Genomic DNA, 26,735 nt, shown 5'->3' with positions numbered 1-26,735 from the left:
TTGTGAAAAGTTGGTTCTAAATTTATTTATATATACAGTACAAAGTCCGTAATCCAGACCTCAAAGCGACAAACTTTATGCATGCGCATAGAGAATGCGCATACATTACACGTGCATGCGCGCGTTGAAAGAAATTTTTAATGAAGTACACAAATAAATAGTAAGTCTTTTTTTTTTTTGGTAAAATTTGATACCCTTTGGATAATAATTGCTTCGGCTGAGAAACAAAACAGGCAAAAAAAAAAATGGGTTGGCGTCAGGAAACTGATTGGTCTAAAACAAAGCTTCTTAAACTTTTTTTCAGTCCTGATCCTTTTTTATCACAGATTTTTTTCATGACTTCGAGATATTCACGAAAATTTTGTGGGACCCCATAAGCATTGCGAAAATCCGACACGCGCATGAGTGAAACTGTCAATTTTTTCACTTGTACTGTAAGATAGTATTGTAGTTTTAGGTCATTAACTTTAATTTCTAATTTTAAGACATAAAACAATGTGAAAATTTTGATTAAGTAACAGATGAAATGACAGCGTCATGTGCAAAGCAAATAAAATGAACATTTATGCTATAAAACGAATGTGTCGAAACATTTTTGTTTTTCTCTTTGTCTGTATTGTCTTATCTTTATCTATTTTCAGATACATTGTGTAAAAATATTGGATAATTGTAAAATTACTATATTAAGTTAAAGAAATATCAAAACTACTAAAATTTTTTGCGACCCGCTGCTATAGATGGGGGTTGCGATCCAGAGTTTAAGAAAGTCTGGTCTATAATAACGTTAGAATATTTGACTTCGTTAGAACATTTGATAACTGAGGCCGCAGCCAGTGTGGTTATAGCAGGTGTGGAAAATTTTGGAATTTACAGAAATATCAAGTAGCAAAATTTTTGGAGCATAGGAGTGGAAAGGTTTTAGAATTTAGGACCCACAGAGATTGTACAGCACAGCAAAATGTACCTGCTGAAGCTAGGACTCTAGTGCATGGTTATAGTCTTGTAAGGAGTGTATGCCTGAATGCAGAGATGCATTTTGAGTCATCATCACTAGGTCACAAGCCTACACAGCATTGTGTGTTACATCAATCATGTAAATAAGGAATAAAATTGATTGCATTTTAGTTAAATACAACACTTGCTTTCTGTTCATCTGAAATGGAATAGATCTGATAGCAGTTATTCCTGCAGAAGCTTGAAAAAAATGGATCATTCTGTATTTAATTAGAAAATCAAAATAGACAAGTTATGGACATAACATATTAAACGGTAATTCACTTTTCACATTAGACAGCCAATGTTTATCCATTTTCACATAAGTTGTACTTTCTCGTAATTTTGAAAAAACTCCATTACATGCTGTTCTGTTGAAGACAAGTCTGAAATCATTTTTTTTTTTTTCAAAATGCAATTGATAACTTGTATTATTTTTTACAAAATTTAAACCTGGGAGTCATGAACAAATTTGTGGTGGGTCACCAAATTCAAAGAAATTTACTTGACAATAAAAGATATACGGAATTTGAAGAGAATTTTGGATGTTTCTTAACATTTGCCAGGAACTTTAAATTAAACATTTCCATATTTTAATTTTGATTTTATTGCTTTCCACTTGATTTGTGTGTTATGCTTGATGATTTCCAAACAGCTCGAACCGAACTTCAAAGCAACTGCATACGCACATCTAAGATGCAGTTCTTTTCGGCTATCTTAGTAGTATCTTGCATGCAATTTGTAATTGCAATACTCGTCATTTATAAACTACGTTTCTTATTTCTAATCAAATTTGTTGTCAAGTAAGCACATAACATTCCCTAAGTATTGGAAAATTCAGTAGTGTCTCGAAGGAAAACAAATTTTGTTTTAGTTGCAATTTTGTTCATGATGGTTAAATGGCCCACAATAGATACCCAATGTTCACAAGAGAAATGGGATGGATAGATGGACCAACATCAAATAAAGAAAAATACTATTTATGAAAATGCAAACAAAAATGAATCCACTGGCTCTCTTTCTACTTCTAAAAAAAATGAGTAAATATCAAGAAGAGTTTATTTTGAGTTTGGATGGACCAACATCAAATAAAGAGAAAAACTATTAATGGAGAGTTTATTTTATATACTGTTTTACATGTTGCATTATCAATGGCAAATGAATATCCATTGTGTGTTAAAAGCAGTGAAAACTTGGCACATGGAAAGCATGAAACCTGTGAAATTAAAAACACATTTAGAAACGGTAATTTTTCGTTTGGCCAGCACAAACGATAAAGTTGCCAACTATGGTACAACTGATGCCAAATGGAATATCTTCGCTGGTTACCTTTTACGCCTCATTTTCAAAACAAGTTACATACATTTCTTATCAGATTGATTGTTTCTTTCAATACTGGCATGCAATTACATAGAATTTTTACAAGATAGTTAAATTTTATGCCCTAAGGCCATTTGCAGTAATTAAGTCAATTAGAATGCAATCACATAGCTCACCCGAAGGTGAAAATATAGAAAAGACAAAATCAAGGGTTAAATTCATCAATTCTAATGAGAATGCACTAGTGAAGTAAAGCACTGCGGTTTTACATAATTTCTGAGTAAGCTATTTGTACGAATTGAAATAATTCTTGCATTTAAACTTGTTTTCCAAATTAAGATTTAAGTTGAAATTAATGTAGATAATTGCTGAGAGAATTAGATTTTTGTAGTGTAGTTTACGTGAGATGAGGTCAAGTGATACGAACCGGCGAATCAGGATGTTGAACCATGAAAGCATAGTAAATTCTTAATGTTTTTTACAAATTTATTGTCTTTATTTATTGGCTTTTTACAAAATTTTAAACCATATTAAAATGTTTATGCTTTGAAAATAAAAAATTCTTAGAACTAACGTTTGTTAACATTTTTTATATGTATACTGTATTTTGTCACCAACAAAGTCTGCTTGGTGAGATTTGCGCCGCGAAACAGAAAAGTAGCTGAGAAACTAAACATAAAGATTTAGTAAATAAATCTGAAAAATTTTTTGTAAGGAATGAGCTGAGAGCATGAAAAATTAAAATGTATTTTCGAAAAAATATACAACAGTTCCTGAGAAGACTTTACAGGCATCCTTAAAAGTTTCATATTTAATTGCAAAAAATTTAAAACAATTGGAGAATCGCTCCTTCTTCCTTCAGGAATTAAAATGACATCATTTATGCATGCTGAAAAATATAGTAATGATTTAAAAACAATAGCATTATCAAAAGATACCATTTCTTACCAAATTTCTGTCATATCTAACACTATAGAATACAAAATCCTGTCTTTATTATACAACTTGATGAAACTACCAACATTACTAAAATGTCTCAATTCATCGTTTATCTGAGAAACATTTTTGAAGACGATGCAGTAGAATATTTTTATGTTATAATATTTGGGAAGGAAAAGCAGCTGGAGAGAAAATATTTGAAATTATTAACAGATATTTTGAAACGAATAATCTTACTTAGACACACTGTGTGCAGTTAGTGCTGATGATGCTGCAGCATTAACAGGTAATTATAAAGGACTAAGAGGGTTAATAATGAAAATTGCTCCCCATATAATATTCCATCATTGTGAAGAATTGCAGGGTTATTACTGCAATTAGTTACATTAAAAGGCAAGATCCTAAACAGTTGTCTCTTTTTAATATGATGTAATGAGATAAGTTCTGTGTATGAGACATTATTACCAAAGCTTTCACACAGAAAAATACTGAATCATATTTTTGATTTGAGAAATACAGTTTACATATTTTTGGAAGAAAAAAAAAACATACATCAGCAAGTTCATTCATTAATAATGATTAGTTAAGAAAACTCAGTTTCATAGCAGGCATTTTCTAAAAACCTAAAAATTTTAATACTGAGCACCAATATTGAAGCTTTTAAAACTAAGCCTAATACTTTGGCAAGGAGAATTGTACAAAAACAACAGAAACATGTTTTCAGAATTTACTAAAAAAATAATACAGATTTCTTGTTTAAAACAACGTATGATAAAATTGACAGAAAAGCTTTTGAAAAATTTCCAAATAAGGAATTAGTTTGGATCCGTGACCCATTTTTCCGTTGGTATTTTCAATTCCAATGTATCTCTAAATGAAAAAGAACAATTAATTGATATTTTAAGTGATGGAATACTGTGTGTTCAAGTTAAGTCTCTAACTTGCCAAAAATTTTAGTTACCTATTGGAAACGAATAAGCCGATTTAAAAGGAATGAAACTAAATTATTAAGTTTCTTTCATAAAATTGTATAGTAAACCTTTAGCTTATATTAAAAACTTCCAAAAGGCTATGTTACATTTTTCCATTATATAAGCATTGAAAGCGGATTTCTCACTGAAACAGAAATAATTTTGCTATTGAATTAACATGGAGAACTTTTTTATTCAAATATTTTTTCTCTGTGCCATTTAATTGCATCTACTAAAGATTAAAGAATTGCTTTCAAAACATTTTGAATTCGTTGTCATATTGATCTACGAAGCACTAGATTACTGAGTTTTTATTACATTATTGACAAATATAGTTCTTAAATAAACAAAAAATTTCCTGCGGAGATAAATATTTGTCAAATATAAATGTGTTTACAAAGCGGAAATAAATAATAAGTGATAAAAAGAGAACCCGGTTAGAACTTTCATATCTCTAAATTACTCTAATAAAGTAATTTGCTTTGATTTAATCTTTATAATACAATATATTTTACATGATAAGGCAAAATCCAATGTGAAAGGTTATATGAAGATTACGATAGTACCTACAGTATTCAGCATTTCGTATAATCCTATAACCTGATAATAATTTTTATCTGAATGAACTTTTCTTATTACAGAAACAGCCAAATTATGCAAGTATATAAACGAATGCACTTTGAAACTATATGCTTTAATACTGTTTACAAACGCAAGCCAAAGTCTGTTTACGTTACTTCTCGCCCTTCAGCGCATACTCAAGAATTACCATCCAGGCGTAACTAGTCGATTTTTCCATGACGTCAAAAATTTGAAAAGTGGGGTAGGGTTTGGAAATACGCATAGCAGAACTGCTGTTACAACTGAAGTGAAAGAAAGCCAGGTTTTTGTAGACAGCTGAGGCTGACACCGCGTTTGAGAAACTGAAAACTGCACTAATTCAAGAGCTGGTTTTAACCCTTTGTTGCATCATGTCCACTCTAGTAGACAAAAGTTTAAATTTGTTTATTCTTCTGTAAATGCCTTAGCAGATTCCATTCCAGTGTTTATTCATTCTATATTATTATAACTTTCAACTGTCGATCATAGATGGCTGTTTAGCATCACTAACTAAAGCACTGCTATCTGGAAAATGGCTGCTACTTCTGTTTCCAAGTTAGTACAATTTCTCATAGTAAACATTATATAATATTGCTTACATTTTCTTATACTGCCATTTTTATTCATAATTAGTAATTTTAAACATTTTATTTTAAATGTCAGTTTGAGAAAATTGTGGAGTGGGTAGATGAAGATCTACCGAAAAGAGTGAATTGAAACCCAAATGTACTGCTTACCAAGCCAAAACACCACTGGAAATGTTTATGTGTGGCAAGGAATTTCTAGAACATTTGACATTTGAATCCCATAGTTACAGGTTACAAAATCGTAACAAAATAAATTCAATCACAATTGACGAAATGAACGTATTTTGGAGGATCTGTATGTATATGTCAGTTGTAGATTTACCATTTAGAAGATGGTAATGATCACTGCAAACAAGGCATGAAATGATTTCAAATGCAATGACCGTAAATCGTTGGGAAGAGATTTGTATGCAGGTACGTATATGCATGCTCTCCACTGTAGTGCAGTGCTCCGCAACCTTTTCTCATCTGCTACGCACAAAAAATATTTCTGGAATTTCGTGGCACACCAAGAGTTCCGAGCAGGGTTGCCACTCAAACAGGAGAATGAAATTCCCTGACTTTTCCAGGTATGTTTAGAGAAAATTCCAGTCTATCCGCATAATGTTCGTTGGCTGTGCTAAGAGGTAAATTAATTATGGTATTACTTGTACTGTGTAGCAAATTCACTTAATTATTCAATAAATCCCAGAGGACATTTAAGCTTAATTATTCTTGCTACACTTTGTTTGATAATTTTGTTTACTTTTCCGCTTAAAAAACTTAATAAAATTTAAGATATATACATTGGATAACAACTGTACGTTTTATTTAATTATTACTCATGATCATCCCCAGTTCAACACGAGGCTAATCCGGTTCTTATAAATCACAACGCAATGCTAAAAGTTAGGTTAGATTTTAGGTAAATTCTTAAAAGGCACCTTAACACTTGAAAACACAAATATAATTATAATAGGAGTTGTTTTCTCCACTGAAGATTGAGATTAGAATCTGCCCAATCTGGAATAAAATAAGGCTTTTTTTGCAGACATTCTGCAACTAAATGAAAGAAAGAAATCTATTTAATGATATTTTTTTACTAAATTGAGGTATTTTATATTTATTTCGCAGCATACATAAGGAAAAAATATGTGCATTAAATTTCGTGATGTCATCATACTGCTAGAATTAATTTCAGGATTATGGCAGAGAAATTTTCTGAAATTTGGAAATATTATTTACTAATGAATGATACATAAATTTAGAGGGAAGAAGCAACATTAAATGATATGAATAACATAAAAATAAAGATAATTACTTAAAAATTTAATTAGAATAATCAACGATATTTTAGCGAATATAGTTATATTACATGGTTATCCTAGATGATTGATTACTATTTTTTTATTTTACTGCAAAATGACAAGGTATTTATTAAAAAGAAAAGAAAAAAAAAAGATTTTGTGGTAAAATCCTAGTATACGATACAGCCTTCGCATGATTTTGAAAATTGTCGCCAAAGAAATGTTCTTTGACAAAAAAGAAAACCGCGAAAATCCGTTTTTAAATTATTGCGAAAAATCCAAGAAGAAATGTTTTATCAAAGAACGTTTTTTCTTGGATTTTTCGCAATAATTTTAAAAACGGATTTTCGTAGATTCCCCCCTCAAAATAACTAATCCATGAATTAATTTACTTGCGCCAAAAAATATTTCTTTTCCTTGAGAGTTTAAAGACATTTTCAACGATATTCATTTTATGATAACTCTTGATAACGTGACCTTCGAATTTCGACACCGGTTTCAAGCTTTGGTGACAGATATATCGCGCATGCACAGCTCTTTCCCGCTATAATGGAACCGAGCCACGTCTGTTGCAGAGAGGTTTTCCTTCTTTACAATACATATTTTTTTAATTATAACCTTCATGGTACCGTATACTAGGATTAAACCCATTTTGTTTTATACGAGAACAGGTACTTTCTTTAGTTCATGCACTGCACATGCGATTCTCGAGGTTACTGGAAATTAAAAGTTGCGCAAAACTTGCTTTGCCTTTAAAAAAAAAACAATCAAATTGGAGCTGCGAAAATTGGCTCTATGCCAGCTGCCCGAATGACACTCACGTGCTACACAATTTGCCAAAAAAGTGATCTCTTCTGATGTCGGCGCAAAAATCGCCTTTTTTGGCGGGATCGTTGTATGAAATTCCCCGACTTTTCCAGATTTTGACTAAAACACTTAAATTCCTTGACTTTTCCCTGAATTTTTTGGTCAATTTCCAAATTCCTGACTTCCGGTTTTCCTGGTTTTCCAGGTAGCGTGGCAACCCTGTCCGAGTTATCAAGGAAGTGCCGAAAAAATTCAAATGCTGACACACTTACAATCACACACACAACCACACAACAGTGAAATATATAAAAACAATTAAAATAGACATTATTAAGGAAAAAAATTGTCATTGTGTATTAAATACATGATAAAAAATTGCAAAATGTCAAATACATGTATTTGATAGCGGCACACCTATATCCTACTCGCAGCACACCGGTTGCAGAGCAATGCTGTAGTGAACAAACTGTAGCAATTATTTAAAATGAAATTTCAATAATATTAATTTTTTTATTATTACTAAGGCTATTTTAAGTAGAAAAAATAAACATTTTCGTTTAACTTCTCTAGATTATTTGTATGCAACAAAGGGTAAAATTCCCAAAGGAGGAAGAAAATCTCGAAATTTCAGCAGACTCATCGGATTATGCAGTAGGTGTTAAAGTATTCAATTACTGAACAATTAAGAACAACATAATCTAAAATATTATTAATGTAACTACTTAACATCATTTCTGTGTGATTGAAAAATCAAGTTTATACCCACATTGTAGTAGATAAATGTGTGTATATGTGCAACACAACAAAATCTTTTCAACTAATACTGTATCAATCACATGACATAATAGTTCGAGTAACGATTTGAGTTCAACATACAATAAAACAATTCTAAATTACAAAACATTCTAAACTACCTAGCTTGCATTGTGTGACATAATGTCGGGCAGTAACCCATTCAAATATTATGGTCCAGTGCAAAGTTAAAAAAATTAAATTACAACCAAAGTAAGTAAAATCAAACTAATGTTTATTTATGGAGATACTAGTAAGAGTACAGTTAAATTTTAATTTGCTGGTGACCGGTCATCTAAATATCTGAAGAAACAATGGAAAGGTTACATTCCTTCTTTACATATTTAACATTTCACCGTTCCCAGTTGGGAGGCATCATACAGAAGTTGGATACTTGATACAGACGTAAAACACAGACAAGATAACTGTCACGATGCAGGGATTAATAATTATACATCTGAAGATGCAAGAAGAAAAGACAATATGAGAAAAGTTAATGGGCAACTCTTTCGGAGGCCAGGCTTTCCACCCCACAGCCGCTTCCAACCGGTAGGACTCCGGTCTTCCCAAAAACACCAGCCATACTTAAGTCAGGAATTCTTAATTCAGGATGTCTTCCTTCTGTGTAGGTTGTTTAATCGTTCATCACACCGGGGACTCCGGACTGCTGGTCTCCGCTCTGTACTTTAGTAGTCATCTCTTGTTTTTTTCCTTCGAGAAAATTTCTTGCTCCCTCTCCCTGGCTTCGTCAGAAAAAAAAAGGTGCAATCGAAAATCTTTTCTCTGTCTCTCCTCCGAAAAACACTGCACAGCCACTTTAATAGCTGGCCCGTTTTTTGAAAATTTGGCAAAGAAGGTGATCAACAGAAAGCCAAGTCCAGCAACCGAAACAGAGAAATCTTCACAGGAAGGGGTTTCCCGACTACAAGAAGAGCCAGTCAGCACAGTTAAACCATTTGGCCTCCAAGGCCTCTCCGCTGGGTCAACAACTCACTGCAGACGAAAACAAGGGAGGCATTAGCCTTGAATCGAGGCACAGCTCAACCATGTAGAGCTTCCTATCAATGATTATTTCCCCCTCCTCACAAATTTGCTGTAGAACCCTTCCCCGCTACAGATGTCACAGCAACCAGGGTCCTGTTTAAGCAAAACTCCAGATGGGGTAAACATCTGACATGTGTTTTTTCGCTTGGGCGAAAGAATTTCGGGGTGCTGTAATCCTCTGATAAGGGATTCTGAGAATGAATTCCAAGCCGACAGTTGGGATGAGAAAATTTTAGAACCAGTGAAATGTTATTCAACACACACGAATTTTGGACATTAAGGTTTAAACTATTACATAACAATATAATTCATTAAAAAATGTCAGCACTATATAAATTGTTTCTTCAGCAGCATTTTAAGTATACACACTCATTAACAAGATTGAATTTCAATTACTATTGATCTACCTTACCACCAGTCAGAAAATATGTATTCGACAACTTTAATAGAAAGAGGGATAAAAATTTAAGTTACCTTGAGTTATAAAAAAAAAATTTAACACACTAAAAGTGCAGCAAACCAAACTTTAAAATAATAATTAAAGTTAAACAACCTTAAGGGTCAAAAACAAAAATACAAAAACCAAGTAAACTTAAATCCCTAAACTCAAATTAAAAACTAAACAACTTCAACTTAACTTTTAAAGCAACCAAACCTAAATTTAAAGTTTACAAAGTTACAGTTTAAACTTACAACCAACTTTAAACAACTAAAGCAAAAAAAAAAAAAAAAAAAAAAAAAAAAAAATTAAGAACTTCAATTACAGATCAAAACTGAGATAGTAAGCAAAATTTAAGCTTGAAAATAGTAACAATTAAGACATAACATAGGCACTGTCTTGATGCAGAATCATCAGCCCGTGATCTATTTTTCAAAAACCCTCAAACACAGTGAAACTAGACGGCAACATAGAAAGAAACATTGGCCGTATGTTTGGTAGTGCGAAAATTTAGTTTATTTTGGTAAAGCACACATAATAACATGCATTCAGATCATGCTGCAGTGAGGCGATTATACTCCGGAAAAGATTTATTGCCAAGTTTGATAAGATGGACATTACAATTGCAAGAATTCAATTTAATAATCAAACACATGCCTGGTACAGAGAACATCGTAGCCGATGCTTTATCCCGAAAAAAAACTAGATGAAGTAAAAGAAATAAAATGCTCCACGTAAACTTCAAAAATATTAGATTCCCGTGAAACTATTATTTTGGAATTACAAATTGATTCAAATGATTACAAATGGTTCTTATCATTCACTCACAGCTTACAAATAGAACCTTCAGTGTCGGGGGGAGGGGGCAAGCACTGCTCCATAGCTACTAAAATCAAAGCAGGGGGTACCCCAAGAGTCAATTCTTTGCCCAATCCTCTAGTTAAGATATGTCATGGATTTCTCCATATTTCATGACAACATCAATTGTTCCATGGCATGTTTCACAGTTAATGGCATGTTTCACATTTTCACAGTTAACAGGATAATATGTAAGCACCAAATTTTTTGTTTAATTTTATTGATGTTTACTATATAAATTTTGAAGTAAAATGTAATAGAAGCTTAGAAAAAATAAAAGAATTTTGACTTTAAAGTTCTTCATACATTCAAAACAGCACATCTACATAAAATGATGTTATCAAAGAAACCAACACTGAACATCAACATATGCATACACTGAAGATTTGAACTATAGTATTAGGAATGCATAATTAATTTGTATTGAGCATATGTACTCAGTCATCACAGAATATTTAGTTATTTCTAAAATAGTTATCTTTGCAAATAAATTGCATAATTACAAATTATGTAATTACATAATTATGTAAATAAATTACATAATTCTAAAGACATATTATAGAAGAGGAATAAAGGTTATTTGCTATTATTCTATATTAAGACATATCATACAAGAGGAATAAAGGTTATTTGCTAAGGTTATTTGTTGACAATATAGTGATTCTTTTGAGTCTGTTAAATCCAAGTTTGCATGTATACAAAAGAGAATACATGAAATAGAGGACTGGTGTACAAAATGGAGAAACAGCATTAATGCTTCAAAACAGCTACAGAACAACTTGGAAGCAGAATGCTTGCAACAAACAGCTACAGAATGGGCTCAAATTTGGCTATTTAAATGCATTTATCAACCAAATTTCTTCACCAAAACAATCACAAATAAGTTGGTAAACTGTGTTGATAACTTTAAATGCGAATTAATACACAATAATGTGAATTTAAGAACCCTACACCACCCACCTTCTCCATAATCTGTTACATAACACCTAAATTAAATTCTGCTTCATATTTCATTTCTTTTCTTTTAACTGCACCTTTACATAGATATTAACTTACAGTCACATGCATTTCCTCACCCTATCAATACTGAGTATTTTTGACTACCACTTCACATTGCACACAAAAATTTACATAGCCTAGAGCCTATATATATATATATATATATATATATATAATTTATTTCCTAAACAGTATTGATTAATTGATTATATTATCTCCTAAGTTTAATTAAAGTAGAATTATTTTAAAAGTGTACATCCATACTGGTAAGTTATATTTTGAAAGATGTTTTCAAGTAATTTGAAAGCAAAATGTTAATAATGTTTTAACGGGGACTGGAGTTAAATCATCACGAAGAATAATATTACAATTGTAAAAGGAAAAATTAAAACATGTAATTATTGTCATTGATCGGAAATTAGTTGACTTTTCAAGGGGAACAAACCAACTCCCGTTCAATGAACAATAATTGATAAAAATACGTAAATATGAATAATAAATTTACAGATTTTATTAAGTTGAATTGAAAAATATTAATAAAATCTGTAAATTTATTTTAAATGATTGTAACACTAATCATAACTATTGCTGGATCATTCATAATAACACTCCTGTCATTAATACCATTCATACCATTAACATCCAAAACATTAACTGCTATGATTTTGAAAACTTATATACCTCACTTCCTCTAGAAGAAATCTATACCAGTCTACTTGATCTACCAAAACTTTTCCCTAATATACTCAATATCATGACTCTTGACAAATGGAAAATCTACCTAAAATGCACACTTTTTCATAACTACATCAAGTTTCAAAATCAACTTTTTAAACAAGTCAGAGGATTGCCAATGGGCTTACATTCCAGCACCTCGATCTGTAATATCTTTTTATTTGTCAAAGAATTTAACTTCCAAAAAAATCTACAACCACAAGAGTTAAATTACTACAAACACACCTACAGATATATTGATGACCTTATTACAATTAATAATTTTGGTAAAATTGAAAACTCCGACATTTATCCGAATTGTCTTAAACTTAATAAAACTAATAATTCACAAAATAGCATAGACTTTCTAGATCTTCAAATCATTAACTACAAAAAAATTTTACTTTTTGACAAAACAAGAAACTTCAATTTCAATACTAACAAATTAATAAATTGGAACTCCAACATATCCAAAAAAGTAATTAACAATACTATAATTAATCAAATACAACGAATTAAAACTATATGCACAGATACAATAGATTTACAACGCGAAATTTTGATCCTTATCAAAATTCTCAAAAATAATCTAATTCCCTTTCAATTTATCAACCATTGCCTTAAAAGAGCAGGTGTTAAATACTCACTCTAAATCATTTAACTGATAGGGATATGATAATTTATTCCTAAACCTGAGAAGGCGGTATAAGTTGGATGACTGTCAGTTGAAAGATTTGTATATAGTGTAATTACTCAATTGTATATATTGTAAAAAGCTAATTGTCTTCAGACATATACTGTTACTATACTGTTACTAAAAAAGTGGGCCTATTTCCTGCCTTTAGACTGTCTACTAGCTCTTGGACAGCGAAAATTCCTTTTTCCTTTCTTAAATTCTTAATCATTGCGACACGACAATTAGCCAGAAATTAATTAATTTCCATTCACTAGTATTTTCGAAAAAATCTTAACAGACGGTCTCTCTCAGATAAGAACTCCACAAAATACATCCCTCAAGAATTCCAAGTCCCACCCACTACCATAAATTACTTCACCCAAGTCTTACCGACTGATATTATTCAAAGCCCCTACTGCCGCTAAGAATTTTCAGACACCCTACACTTCTGAGTCAGACACGAAAAGAACACTTTGCCAACTCCCCCACTAGAAAGAATGTAAGTTACTTAATACCTTTCTGGCCTTTATATCTTCATGTACATTCACTGATCTTATTTATATTATTTTCTATATTATTTTTATATTATTTTTTATGTTTTCTTTGATTTGTTTTTACAAAGTTTGCATTATTTATCTTTTTTATAATCTTCTATGTTTATTTCAACTTTACTTTGATTTCGATTTCATAATGACAATTTCCAATGTTTAATTTCTACAAATAATATAGTACTCAAATACATAAAGATGATAGTGTCGGGGACGGTTACTCGAGTTTTACAGGATTTCTCTACAGTAATTGATTTTTACTCCAAATTGAATTGACTAAAATGCTTCATGAGAATAAGTTCTTTGAGTAGCAACTATTCGCGGAAATATTTGGCCTGACTAGAATTGCCGGTTTGGCTTTAACTTATAACTCGAGTAAAGACGAAACACTTTCATATTTACATATTTTTATCAATTATTGTTCATTGAACGGGAGTTGGTTTGTTCCCCTTGAAAAGTCAACTAATTTCCGATCAATGACAATAATTACATGTTTTAATTTTTCCTTTTACAATTGTAATATTATTCTTCGTGATGATTTAACTCCAGTCCCCGTTAAAACATTATTAACATTTTGCTTTCAAATTACTTGAAAACATCTTTCAAAATATAACTTACCAGTATGGATGTACACTTTTAAAATAATTCTACTTTAATTAAACTTAGGAGATAATATAATCAATTAATCAATACTGTTTAGGAAATAAATTATTATTAACTAACTTTGCAGCAATTGCGCAAGTAATAATAACTTGTATTCGCACTAAATGGATTTAAGTTTATACAACATTATATATATATATATATATATATATATATATATATATATTTACTTACACCAAATCTACCATTACGGTTCCATCCATAAAAATCTTCCTTAATTGGTATATCTTTAAAATGCTAGTAATAACAACTAATCACAGCTTCCTGAAACTAGCATACATAAAAAGAATTAAAGCAAAGTTACATGGGGATAGGGCTGTTTGCTCAGGAGCCCAAGAATTGAACTTGTTTGTTCAGCATGGAGATAGCATATCACACAAAGATAATTCCTTTAAAAATAAATTAAAAAATTATGAGGTGATTGCATGCAGCAACAAATTAATAATTATCAAATTAAGGGGCAATTTATATATTAATATAATACTTATACTTTACACACAACCACTTCAAAAAATACTGGATCATTGCAAGTGATATCAAGGAAAGAAATATGTTTTATTTGCCCGACAGATTTATATCTATATATTTTGACAATGTATTACTAGAAAATAAAAAAATACATTATTTCATATAATTTGTGAATGTTTCATCATAATTATTTTAAAGTCAAGATATTTTTAAGATGTAACAACACGCTTAACATCTGTGTTTCATTTGATGTAACCTCAGATGATTTTCGATAAGCCACCTTTTGGTTTCATGAAAAAGGATATAAACTCTATTACTGCTGTGTTTTCCTCTTGCATTTTGAAAAAAAATTATTAAAAATAGGGACCTGCCTTCTACAGAACAGCAAGTGGTAGACTATTTTCAAAGCTATGGGATCCTATCATCCAAAAAAAAATGTGCTTTAATGGACACAATATGGTCAGCTTAAAAATAGCTGAAAAAACAGTGACAGACTGGAATAATTTTCTACAGATCGCTTTTGGTAAAACTGGAAGGCTTAACAAAATAGTTTAAGTCATCAAAAGCTTTTTTACAAAGCATAAGAACATAAACGGTCAACTACTGGTTGTTTATTAAATAAAGAGGTGGCAGTTACTTCAGAGTTTTACAACACTGATTGGCGCAAATATGCTGGAATTTCCACCAACGTTCATGGTTCAGCTGTAGCACACTTTCACAGTTAACAGGATAATATACAAGCACCAAATTTTTTGTTTAATTTTATTGATGTTTACTATATAAATTTTGAAGTAAAATGTAATAGAAGCTTAGAAAAATAAAAGAATTTTGACTTTAAAGTTCTTCATACTTTCAAAACAGCACATCTACATAAAATAATGTTATCAAAGAAACCAACACTGAACATCAACATATGCATACACTAAAGATTTGAACTATAGTATTAGGAATGTATAATTAATTTGTATTGAGCATATGTACTCAGTCATCACAGAATATTTAGTTATTTCTAAAATAGTTATCTTTGTAAATAAAATGCATAATTACATAATTATGTAAATAAATTACATAATTCTAAAGACATATTATACAAGAGGAATAAAGGTTATTTGCTATTATTTTCTCATTGCATTTCACACTAAATGATTATGAACTATACTCCGTAATTAAAAAATAAAGGGAAGCAAACAAAATAGTTTATATATAACATATATGCGATCATTGATAAAATGAGAGGATAAATAACTGTGCAAATAAAATAAAGAGTTACAAAGAGTTCATGTAAAAATAATGGATTACGTTTAGTTAAATTTTAAGAATGAAACATTATCTAAACCCATAAAGAGGAAATGGCTGAGGCATCACCTAAAACTATAGAAAGGAAGTACGACAATCTAAAGAACGCCTTAATACATAGGTTATTTTTTTTAAGTAAAAGCCATTTGTAAATACCATTTGAAATTTCACACATGCATGAGAATGTGTGTATGTGCAGATTCTTGGCATTCTTTGCACAGAATCCAACATCATTTTCATTTATGGCATCAGTTTCTATACTTTGCAAAGTAAGTTTAAAAAGTTAAGAAAATACAGCTGCTTGTTGACACTGGAATATGGTCAGCTATCTGGTTCTGAACAAGAAAACAGAACATGTAGTTATTTTTTGCTAGAATTGTATAAAGTGTGAATGAAAAGGAATGGCAATAAAGTGCGAAAATGAATGAGACTGTTCAAAAAAGATCAAGAAAATGTTCAGAGCAAATTATGCTCTGGTTAGCCATCTACAAGTACTGATGATTTGGTACAGGCAGTCGACACCCAAATTCAAGCAAACAGGAGATTTAAACATGAAGAATTGAAATTCATGATAGGAAAGTGAAAATAACTGTGAACAACTACTATCATCACCAGAAAAAGGATAATAACCCTGGTGCAGAAATCATATGAAACATTTTACAACCTACCGCTTCTGTCGTTAATACAGTAGCCAAATTCTCCTTCTTCTTTAACTGTATATCAAACATTCTTCTTAAAACTGCAGATCTTTCCTAAAAAGAAGCATATATTTATACAAATACCCTTAATATATAAAAAGAAATATTTATATTGATAAATGACAAACATATTGATATACTTTTGGCAGCCAAATATTTAGAAAAATGCTATTTCTTTTCCAAAGTACTAAAATCCATGTCATTTTTATTATCCTATAAGAATGAATTTAAAATTAACATTACACAAATACACAACTAAATGTTTAAAAAAATCATTGCTAGAAAGTATCTGAAAGAAAGCAATTAAATGAACAATTTCTATTCAAATATGCAAATACACACATGCATTTTTTATACTAACAGCTTCGATGCCAGTCTTCGTCTGGCTTTGAAATGTACCGGAAAAATGGCTGAAGGAAACACCAAACGTTAAATTTAAAAACTGCGCAGAATTTTACTCTGCAGAACAACTTCATAAAAAAAAAAAAAGCTATTACGTATAACAAAGTTACAATGAAATAAGCAATATCCCTTAATACAAATATCAATTATCCTAATAAATAAATTAACCAACTTCCCTTTGCAAAATCTTAAGAACTCAAATAGTATGAAGGTTGTTAAGAACTTTGTTTCCTTAAAAAATCAGTCAAAACTTTTCAATATCTTAAAAACTGTGAAATGAGCAATAAATAACATAAAAGAATACAAAAAACAAAAACTTCTGAAAAGCAAAGTATAATAAATGATATTTTATCTTATATTTTCAAGAGAAAAAAATTACAATGAAATAAGCTATATCTCTTAATACAAATATTAATTATCCTAATAAAAAAATTAACCAACTTTCCGTTGAAGAAAAAAAAATCATGCAAAACTTTTCAATATCTTACAAACAGTGAAATAAGCAAAAAATAACATGAAAGCAACTCAAAAACCATAAAATGCCACGCAGAATTTCACTCTGCAGAACAACTTTCTCAAAAAAAATCAATAAAAATGCATTATATATATATATATATATATATATATATATATATATAAATGACAATGAAATATGCCAATCTCTTGAAAAGAATAACCTAAAAAATACGATGAAAAATTGTTGCCAAACCCATATTTCTAAAAAAATGAAACTATTCAAAATGATGCGATTTCATCAAAAATCTATCAACAACAATAAGACTGTTGCCAAAATCACATTTTTAAGGATGTAAGATGTGAAAAGTATACTCAGAAGCTTCATTTAAAAAATTCTTTAAAAATACAAAATATGGAAGTTCAGTTTAACACATTTGCTGCCATCTACAAGAATACTCATAGTTAGCAAACTGAGTTTACTTGCCATCTACAAGATAATTCATTACTGATCACCTTACTAAATCACCGAATACAAATATTACCATAGGAAATGCATACAATGTTTAGGTGCTTGTTGTACAGGAAGGGACTAAATAATACACTTTGCATACTCTAACGATTATTTATTTCTCAAACCATAGATACAGTAACTAAATGCTTAGAATGTAAAACCATTTTTTTTTTACCCTTTTGTTTCATTCACTTGAGAAATTTTACACTGTTCAAATTCTTGTTCAATGACATGTATGAGACTAATGGAAAATAGTGCCGAATTATCTTGTAGTTAGCATGAGGAGCAAACATATTATTTTATATGCTAACTATGAGTATACTCATATGAATTTACTTATTGCTAGAAGTAATCTGTTATATCTATACTTAAATAATAAAATAATGGAAAATAATTTAAAAGCATAAAATTGCAGATAGGATTTCAGTGCACGTGAAAGAAAGCACCTTATCAGCTTCGGCAGTGAACATGTTAATTACTTATTCAAAAAACATTTATGCCTGAAAACAGGAAGAAATATAATATTTTCTACCACCATTATGGAATAGGATCACTACAGTAGTATAAATGTAATGGTAAAGAATAAAGATCTATGAACACACTCCCTTGCACACGTTCATCAAAATCTGTGTGTATAAAGAAATATAGACATGAAAGCCTTCAATCCCAACTAGAGCTTTTTAAAAATGCCTATAGATCTGAAATTTAACAGATGACAACATTGCTCAGCACTGAATGAAGACATTGGCTCACTAAATTTTCTAATTTGAACCACTAACAGAACATACAGATTACCTTTGGAAAAGGACAAAAATTTTCTTCCTAGAGATTCCGCTGTTTTGGAGATTATATATTCATCTTGGAAAAAATGGAACTTACTCTTAATTAATCACTTTATTGGCAGCATGTAATCCTATTTTTGCATATATATGTGTGAAGAATTAAGAAAGTGTAATCCTATTTTTGCATATATATGTGTGAAGAATTAAGAAAGTGTAATCCTATTTTTGCATATATATGTGTGAAGAATTAAGAAAGTGTAATCCTATTTTTGCATATATATGTGTGAAGAATTAAGAAAGTGTAATCCTATTTTTGCATATATATGTGTGAAGAATTAAGAAAGTGAATTATATGGATTAAGATAAGTCACACTTCCCAGCAATGTTAAAAGTCAGTTATTCATTTTTCCCTAAATATTTACTGTAACAAATTTCAGTTTTGTCTCATAGTATAGTTTTCTGTTGTATGCACTTCTAGCACAAAGTTTAACTTGTACTTTTAATATTGTGATGCTGTGTATCACTGAGTCGATTCACTCAATTTCATTCAATAGCTTTTGAGAAATGAACGCTAGATAAGTTTACATACGTAACGAAACATGGTATGAATGATTTCCACTAATGAAAGTTACCTGCATTCAATGATTCTCTATTTTGATGTTCCAAGATCTAAAGCCACTAAACATGGTAGATTCAATATAAAAATTAAACAATTCTCTATTGAAATTATGTGTACATATTCTGCTAAACAGACACCTATCTACAGCAAAACTTTTCACTAGTCAATGCACAAATGACATTTTTTACAACTCTAAAAATATGCATGTAATGCATAGATTCTTAATTAACCATCTATATTTACACAAAATCCATAAATACAAAATTGGAAAATATTAAAATACTTAACGTAAATTATATGCATATATAATTAGAAATTTTAATTTTATTATTTAAGCATCAATAAACCTGCTAAGATATTTTTGAAAAGAATATTTTAAACCATAAATAATTGTATGAAGAGGGTATTAGAATCCATAAAGCATATATGAGGTTTATGGATTCTGATTTTCCAATTTATACAAAGAAAAAAAATTATTATAATTCTAGATACAAACAAATACATTTATAGTTAACTCATCACCAAAAACAATGTAGTAAATTTCTGTGAAGATTTCTGTCTATTTAATTATATTATTATTTATAGTATTCTGTAATTATTTAATTATTTGTTAATTTCTGCATTTACGGTAACAGTTTTGGCGTTTATTCCGTGTTTAGCTGAATTGGTGCCCATATGTTTTGTAATCAATATTTGTTTGCTGTCCATAATTGTTGAAATCTTTTAAATCTGAATCTAATAATGTTAAAATTGCAAAAACAGCTCACAGCAAAATCGCTTCTGACAGGACTTGGAGATAATTTTTGTTGTTAAGTAGTGAGATTGGACAAATTTTTGTCAATTTGGCAATTTTTTTCGTAGTCTCAGGAAAATGTACTTTCAGAGTGCCAGAAGCAGTTTTTTTCAAAGTTTCCAGAAGCCTGTGCAGCATCATAAAATTATGGCTTATAATATCATAAAAATATAATACTATCATAAAAATACGGCTAACACTGTTTTATCCTGGCTAAGCCAGGACAAAACAGTGTAACTCAGGTCTGAGAGACTGCAACACAAAGACAGTCAGCTGAATTGCATTTCTGAGTTTACTCTGTGAGTGATATCAGGAATTTATAATATTTCTCATGTGGTAAGAAAGATTTACATAATACCCTCATTACCCTTGAGCTATTTACAGGTATTTATTGTACTATGAATAATTTATTATTTATAAAATGTCAAATTTCATCCTGCTCATGCAGAATGATTATTTAGAGATTAAATGAATCTGTAGCTCTTAACAACTTGTGTCAAAAATGTGGATCTCTTCAAATGGAGGTAACTAAGATGATGGAAGAGCAGCTAAAAGTCATGTTGCTGCCAGCTGAAATGATTGCTAAATAAGAAAGTAGACTTTATAAACAAAAAATGAGAAAGATGCAAAGTATTAATAAAGAAGTATCTGATAATACTGACAAACTGATAAAGAAAACAAAAAGAAATGAAAATTCTGAAACTGTTTCAGTCTGTAAACCAGGTGCCAGCTCAGCCTTCCAAGACTAATGCCCCAGCTCTGCTAGTAAAACAATACGGGATAATCATGTCATCCTGTAAGTAACCTCTTCCTATACAATGGAAAATCATTGTAAAATGTATACAAAACACAATTTGAATTGATTTTCCCAGGTCCCGCCTTGTCACCGAAACATTAAATTTGGGTTCTTCTCTCTTCTTCAGAGAAGCTGCTGATATATTACAAACACTTTCAGCTGAGGATGTTGACATCACAGGTTATCCTACATTACTGCAGATTCGATGAAAATTTCTCAAGGATTATCACTGACTAGCAGCTTCGCTGCCAGCCTTCGTCTGGCTTTTAAATGTACCGGAAAAATGGCTGAAGGGAACACCAAACGTTAAATTTAAAAACTACGTAGAATTTTACTCTGTAGAACAACTTCATAAAAAAAGTTATTATGTATAACAAAATTACAATGAAATAAGCAATATCCCTTAATACAGATATTAATTATATTAATAAATAAATTAACCAACTTCCCTTTGCAAAATCTTAAGAACTCAAATGGTATAAAGGAGGTTAAGAACTTCGTTTCCTAAAAAAAATCACTCAAAACTTTTCAGTATCTTAAAAACAGTTAAATGAGCAATAAATAACATAAAAGAATACAAAAAAACAAAATATTCTGAAAAGCAAAGTATAATTAATGATATTTTATCTTATATTTTCAATAGAAAAAAAATTACAATGAAATAAGCTATATCCCTTAATACAAATATTAATTATCCTAATTAAAAAAATTAACCAACTTTCTGTTGAAGGAAAAAAAAAATCATGCAAAACTTTTCAATATTTTACAGACAGTTAAATAAGCAAAAAATAACATGAAAAAACTCAAAAAACAAAAAATTCCATGCACAATTTTACTCTGCAGAACAACGCTATCAAAAAAAATCAATAAAAATGTATTATATATGCAAAAAAATGACAATGAAATATGCCAGTCTCTTAAAAACTTTGTCATAACAAATACGATGAAAAATTGTTGCCAAACCCATATTTCTAAAAGAATGAAACTATTCAAAATGATGCGATTTCGACAAAAATCTATCAACAACAATAAGAAAGGAAAATTGTTGCTAAAATCACATTTTTAAAGATGTGAGATGTGAGAAGTGTACTCGGAAGCTTCATTTTAAAATACAAAATATTATCATTTTTCCAAAATTCTCTTTGTAAAAGCAGTCGCAAGGATAAAAGTTTAACGTGTCCAAAAATCAAAGAAAAATAAACTGTACCTTTTTAAAAATAAACTTTTTTTAGAAAAAATCCCGTTGAAAAGGTGTTAAGCTCACTTTGTTAAATAAATTCGTATTTAATCGATTTATTGGAACATGAAATTTATTTTAAGTTCGTAAAATAGCTAAGTGCCTACATTTCATGACGATGTGAAAATGGAGTGTGTAGAGTAAAATTTCGCTTTCCTATAGCCCATTATGTCTCAAAATGACGCGATTTCGTCACAAAACATAAAATTAAAAAAAATCTAATTCGAATTTCGAAAAAAATCGCTTCGAGGTGCACTGGCTCTTGTCTAGATACACCCATGTACCAAATTTCATAGTCGTGGGTCTATTAGCTTACGCGCAGCGTGAACGAAAGACACACACACACAGAGACAGACAGACTCTTTCTTTTATTATATGTAGAGATTAAAACCTGATAACAAAAAGCAGAACAGATGTTTGAAAAACTAATGACTTTACACAAAAAAATTAACTCACTAGCTTGCATTTCCCCCTCCAGTCTGGAAATTACGTACACAACAAGTGTCCAATATTTTGTTAATGCTATTAGGGATCCAAATATACAACAAGCACTCTGCATAGCTGATAAAGATCTGAAGTGAGCTTGTGCACACCATGACAACTGATACTGCATTGACAGCCAGCAGATATGACCTTTATCTTGTAAAGGGTTCATAAGCACAGAAGTTTTGGTCTTGACAAAGCTTATGGAACTGGCAAAAACACTGGAGATAGTAGAAGCATTCAAAATTAATGAATTAAAGTGAAAGAGTAAACACTACATGATTGTAGACACTGATGCTAACATAACAATTCTGCAAAGAGAAAATATCAGTTTCAGGAAAATTTATATGCACATCAAGTTTGCTTCAGAAGACTAGACCTTGTAAAGAAATACAGAATTTGCTTAGACATGAAAAATAAGGGACTGTACACCACTTTTGAAGAGATTCCAAAGTTTAGAAAGGATGACAACAATGTGCGTTGCAATAGGGTACTTGCCCATGACAATATCACTACCCCTTCCATAACAAAATATACAATTAGTAGTACAGTAAAAACTCACATGAAATTGCACACAGAAATTACTAATTTTCCTTAGGAAAATGTACATTTGAAAGAACCTGCAGCTGCCCAGTGGACTTGGCAAAAGAAAACACGCTGGTCAAGATTGTCAACATGTGTGACATGCCTCGAATCTTACAAAAGCAGAGGGAACTGCTTCATGTCTCCTATGACAAGTTCCCTGCGAAGTTCCATCGAACAGAACAATCCATTTAAATTAAGAGATTTGGTTGAAAGCACAGAACTAAATGCTACAAACATTCACGCTGCAAGTCATTCAGCAGAGGATATAAGGCTGAATTTGCAACGTCATCCAGTGCCATTAATCACTTGATAGTGATGTAACACTAGACCTATGCTGGTAGGCATCTACTTATCAAACGAAAACCTGGCCCTATTCCTTTCGAAATACAAGAGATGTTGAAAAATGAAGGAAATTCAGGACACTGAGATATATTATTGAGATTTCATCTAGTCCTTAAACATCACTTATGTCTTAGTTTGGAAGAAAGCTGCTCCAAATGGTTTTGCATTGACTACAGATACCTACATGACATTACAAAGATATTTATTTACTTTGCATATAATGATGACACCTTAAACATGCTAAAATGAAACAAATGGTTTTCCACTTTTCCGTGCAATGCTCAGAATGACATTTGAATGTCAAACAGAGACAGAAGGAGTATCATATAAAGCCTGTCTTGCATATCTTGACACTATTATTATTGTCAGATGCATGTTTAAGAAACATTTAAGAAATATCACAAAAGTACTACAGAAACTCAGATGAGCTAATTTAAAGCTCAGTCCTTTTAAATTCAAATTATTTCAGTGGGAAGTTAAGCTATCTTGGTTTATATCCTACAAAAACAAACACACAGATCCTGAGAAAATTAAATTAGTTCATGAATGCTGTCACCCTAAAAATATTCATCAATTAAGAAGCTTTTTCTGTCTCAGAACTCATTATTGAAGACACGTTACACGTTTTTCAAAAATGCATGGCTTTTACATTGCCTGTTGCATATCAATACTCATTGCTATTGGTCTTAGATTGGGTTTTTATTTTGTATGTATCCATAACAAGACACGTTTTAATATAGAGAAAAATGTTTTATGCGTAACTTGTCTAAATCTTTTAAGTTAGTAAAAGTGTCTTAACACAAAATTAAATATTTAGTTTACGGCTGTAAGAATCTTCTGTGTTCTGTCTCTGGGGGAATTCCAACAAATTAATTAGCATCTGCGATAGAAATTGGAGTAACTGCAAAGTAAGCAAAGTACTATTTGAATTTAAATGTTAAATATTTGTGCTTTTAATTTCTAATCAGCTTTAATATTTTATTATGGATGCATTAAAGTTACAATGCAAAACTTTATGTACAACATTTACAAATACAACAAAGGGTATTGCTGAAGAAATTACGAAAATGAAAGTGAATGTTTCTAGACTTTGCAGATTGAATTCACAGTTACATGATAAATTCCAGCACTTAGAAAGTATTTAACTTGCAATTTCTGGATTATTACTTGCCGAGTGCGATGAAGAACAAGAAAAGGAATACATTAAGAATTCCAGCAAAGCTGAAAATTATAGAGAACAGTACTCTTCTTTTAAGTTAAAGGATTGAAAATTTTGAAAAAAACTGATGATAAATCAATCCAATCATCAGAAGAACCGATTGCCAAAATTGGAAATTCAGAGATTCAATGGAGATACTAAATCCTTTTCGGGATTTTGGTGTCAGTTTTCCAAAATTCATGAGGATAAAGAAATGCTGGCTGAAGATAAGTTTCAATATTGGATTCAGACGTTTACTCCTGGGTCCTAAGCTGCCAGTTTAATAGAGAGTTCCCTCCTACAGCTCAGAATTAATCCAAAGCGATTTAATTACTGAAAGAAAGATTTGGCAGAGAAGATTTATTAGTACAAGTGTATGTTTGTGAATTAGTCACAATGGTAATGAAAAATGATGTAAGTGGTAGGAAATGTACAGATTTGATTGCTTTATATGATCAACCTTAATGACATTTAAGAGCTAGATACAGGAGGAAAATCTAAAGAAAAGATTGTAATTTTCTTGTCTCTGCTTGTCTTACTGGAGATGTTTTGAAAGCATGGGAAAGATACCGAGTGTTGAACCTTCCTAATAGTAGTAGCAATGAGGTTGCTGAAAACAGTCTAGGATCCCTTTAGAAGCTCATGAAATTTCTAAGGCACATAATTAATGATGAGGAAATGATAAATTTGGCTCGATCAGGTTTCAAAATTCAAGTTAACGTTAAAAAGGAAGTTGATACCTCAAGAAATAATATCCCTCCTGGTTCAGCTCTTATTTCATGCACACATGCAAGGGCAAAATGTATTTTTTGTGATCGTCCCCATTTTAGCAAAGATTGTAGGAAAGCTCCCATGATTACTCTAGATGAGAGGAAACCTCAAGTTATATGCAAAATATGTTGCTTAGTTTGTCTTAAACTAGGACACATTGCAAATATGTATAGAAGTACTGTTCAGTGCATAATATGTGGACAATGCTCTACTTTGTCCAGACTGGAAGAAAGGGTCTAATATACCTACATTTCAAGCAAAATCTACAGAAAGCAAGTGCACTACATTGTTTACAGGAGAATCCTCTTTATGGAAAATCTATCTAAATACAGTCTTAATTAAAGTTTGCTCTAATGGAAGCCAAATTAAAATATCCAATTTGTTGGATTATGGCTCACATTGATCCTACATCAAAAATGATTTAATAAAGGAACTGAAACTTTCTCCTATGAGTAAAGAAGTGCTGTCACAAGGATTATTTGCTTCTGGGACTATTCCTGCCCTAGAACACAGAAGATACATTGTTACAGTAAAAAGCTTAAAATAAAAGGTTTTTTACAAGAATTTATTTTTTGGACTAGACCAAATTTTGCACCATCCTACCTAGAATTTGTGACAATCTTCTAATTTCGGATCTTAAAGCTTATGGAATAATACTTACAGACATTGCCGACGTTGGCCGTATGAATTCTCTTTGGCACAGATATTTTAGAGAGGATTTTAGCTGGCAGAATGCAGGTACAGTAGAGTCCCGAAAACTTTGTACTCGATAACCCAACAGTCTGGATAAATCAGCCACACACCCTGGCAAGTCAAAAAAAACCCACGTGCAGACCCATTCAAGGTCATTGCTCGCATGCATGTGTCCCCTTCTTCCTGGGTTCCTTTGTCTCATGTCACCCTCCCACACCTCCACCATATGACTGGCACCAGTGTACATTCAGCTGTTCAGTCTACCTGCAGCCTTTGCCAGGGTTAGTCGATTTCTCAGCCACATTGCATAATTCGATGTGACTGACTGTAATGAATTGTTCAGAGCTGTTTCAAAGTTTGTGAATGCTG

At 31.0% G+C, this 26,735-nt stretch overlaps 1 protein-coding gene across 9 annotated transcripts in view; it reads right to left on the bottom strand.

Moving 5' to 3' along the window:
* Ssadh (succinic semialdehyde dehydrogenase) overlaps positions 1 to 26,735 on the bottom strand; it is a 275,075-nt gene that overhangs the window by 80,628 nt on the left and 167,712 nt on the right. For 8 of the 9 annotated variants that reach the window (XR_015038809.1, XM_085808726.1, XM_085808725.1 and 5 more), the window contains one exon: positions 16,669 to 16,752. Coding sequence is in view for 8 of the 9 variants with exons in the window: in XM_085808726.1 (XP_085664852.1) it covers positions 16,669 to 16,752 (84 nt within the window). In the remaining variant the exon portion in view is untranslated. Of the gene's footprint in view, positions 1 to 16,668; positions 16,753 to 16,838; positions 16,917 to 26,735 lie in introns of those variants that run through there. The other variant, XM_085808727.1, reaches the window with a different exon arrangement.

Source organism: Stegodyphus dumicola, chromosome X1, assembly GCF_044657685.1.
Source record: "Stegodyphus dumicola isolate Sdum_Otavi_A_Nest chromosome X1, ASM4465768v1".
Classification (NCBI taxonomy): Eukaryota; Metazoa; Arthropoda; class Arachnida; order Araneae; family Eresidae; genus Stegodyphus; species Stegodyphus dumicola.
This window is presented reverse-complemented; position numbering and strand designations above follow the sequence as displayed.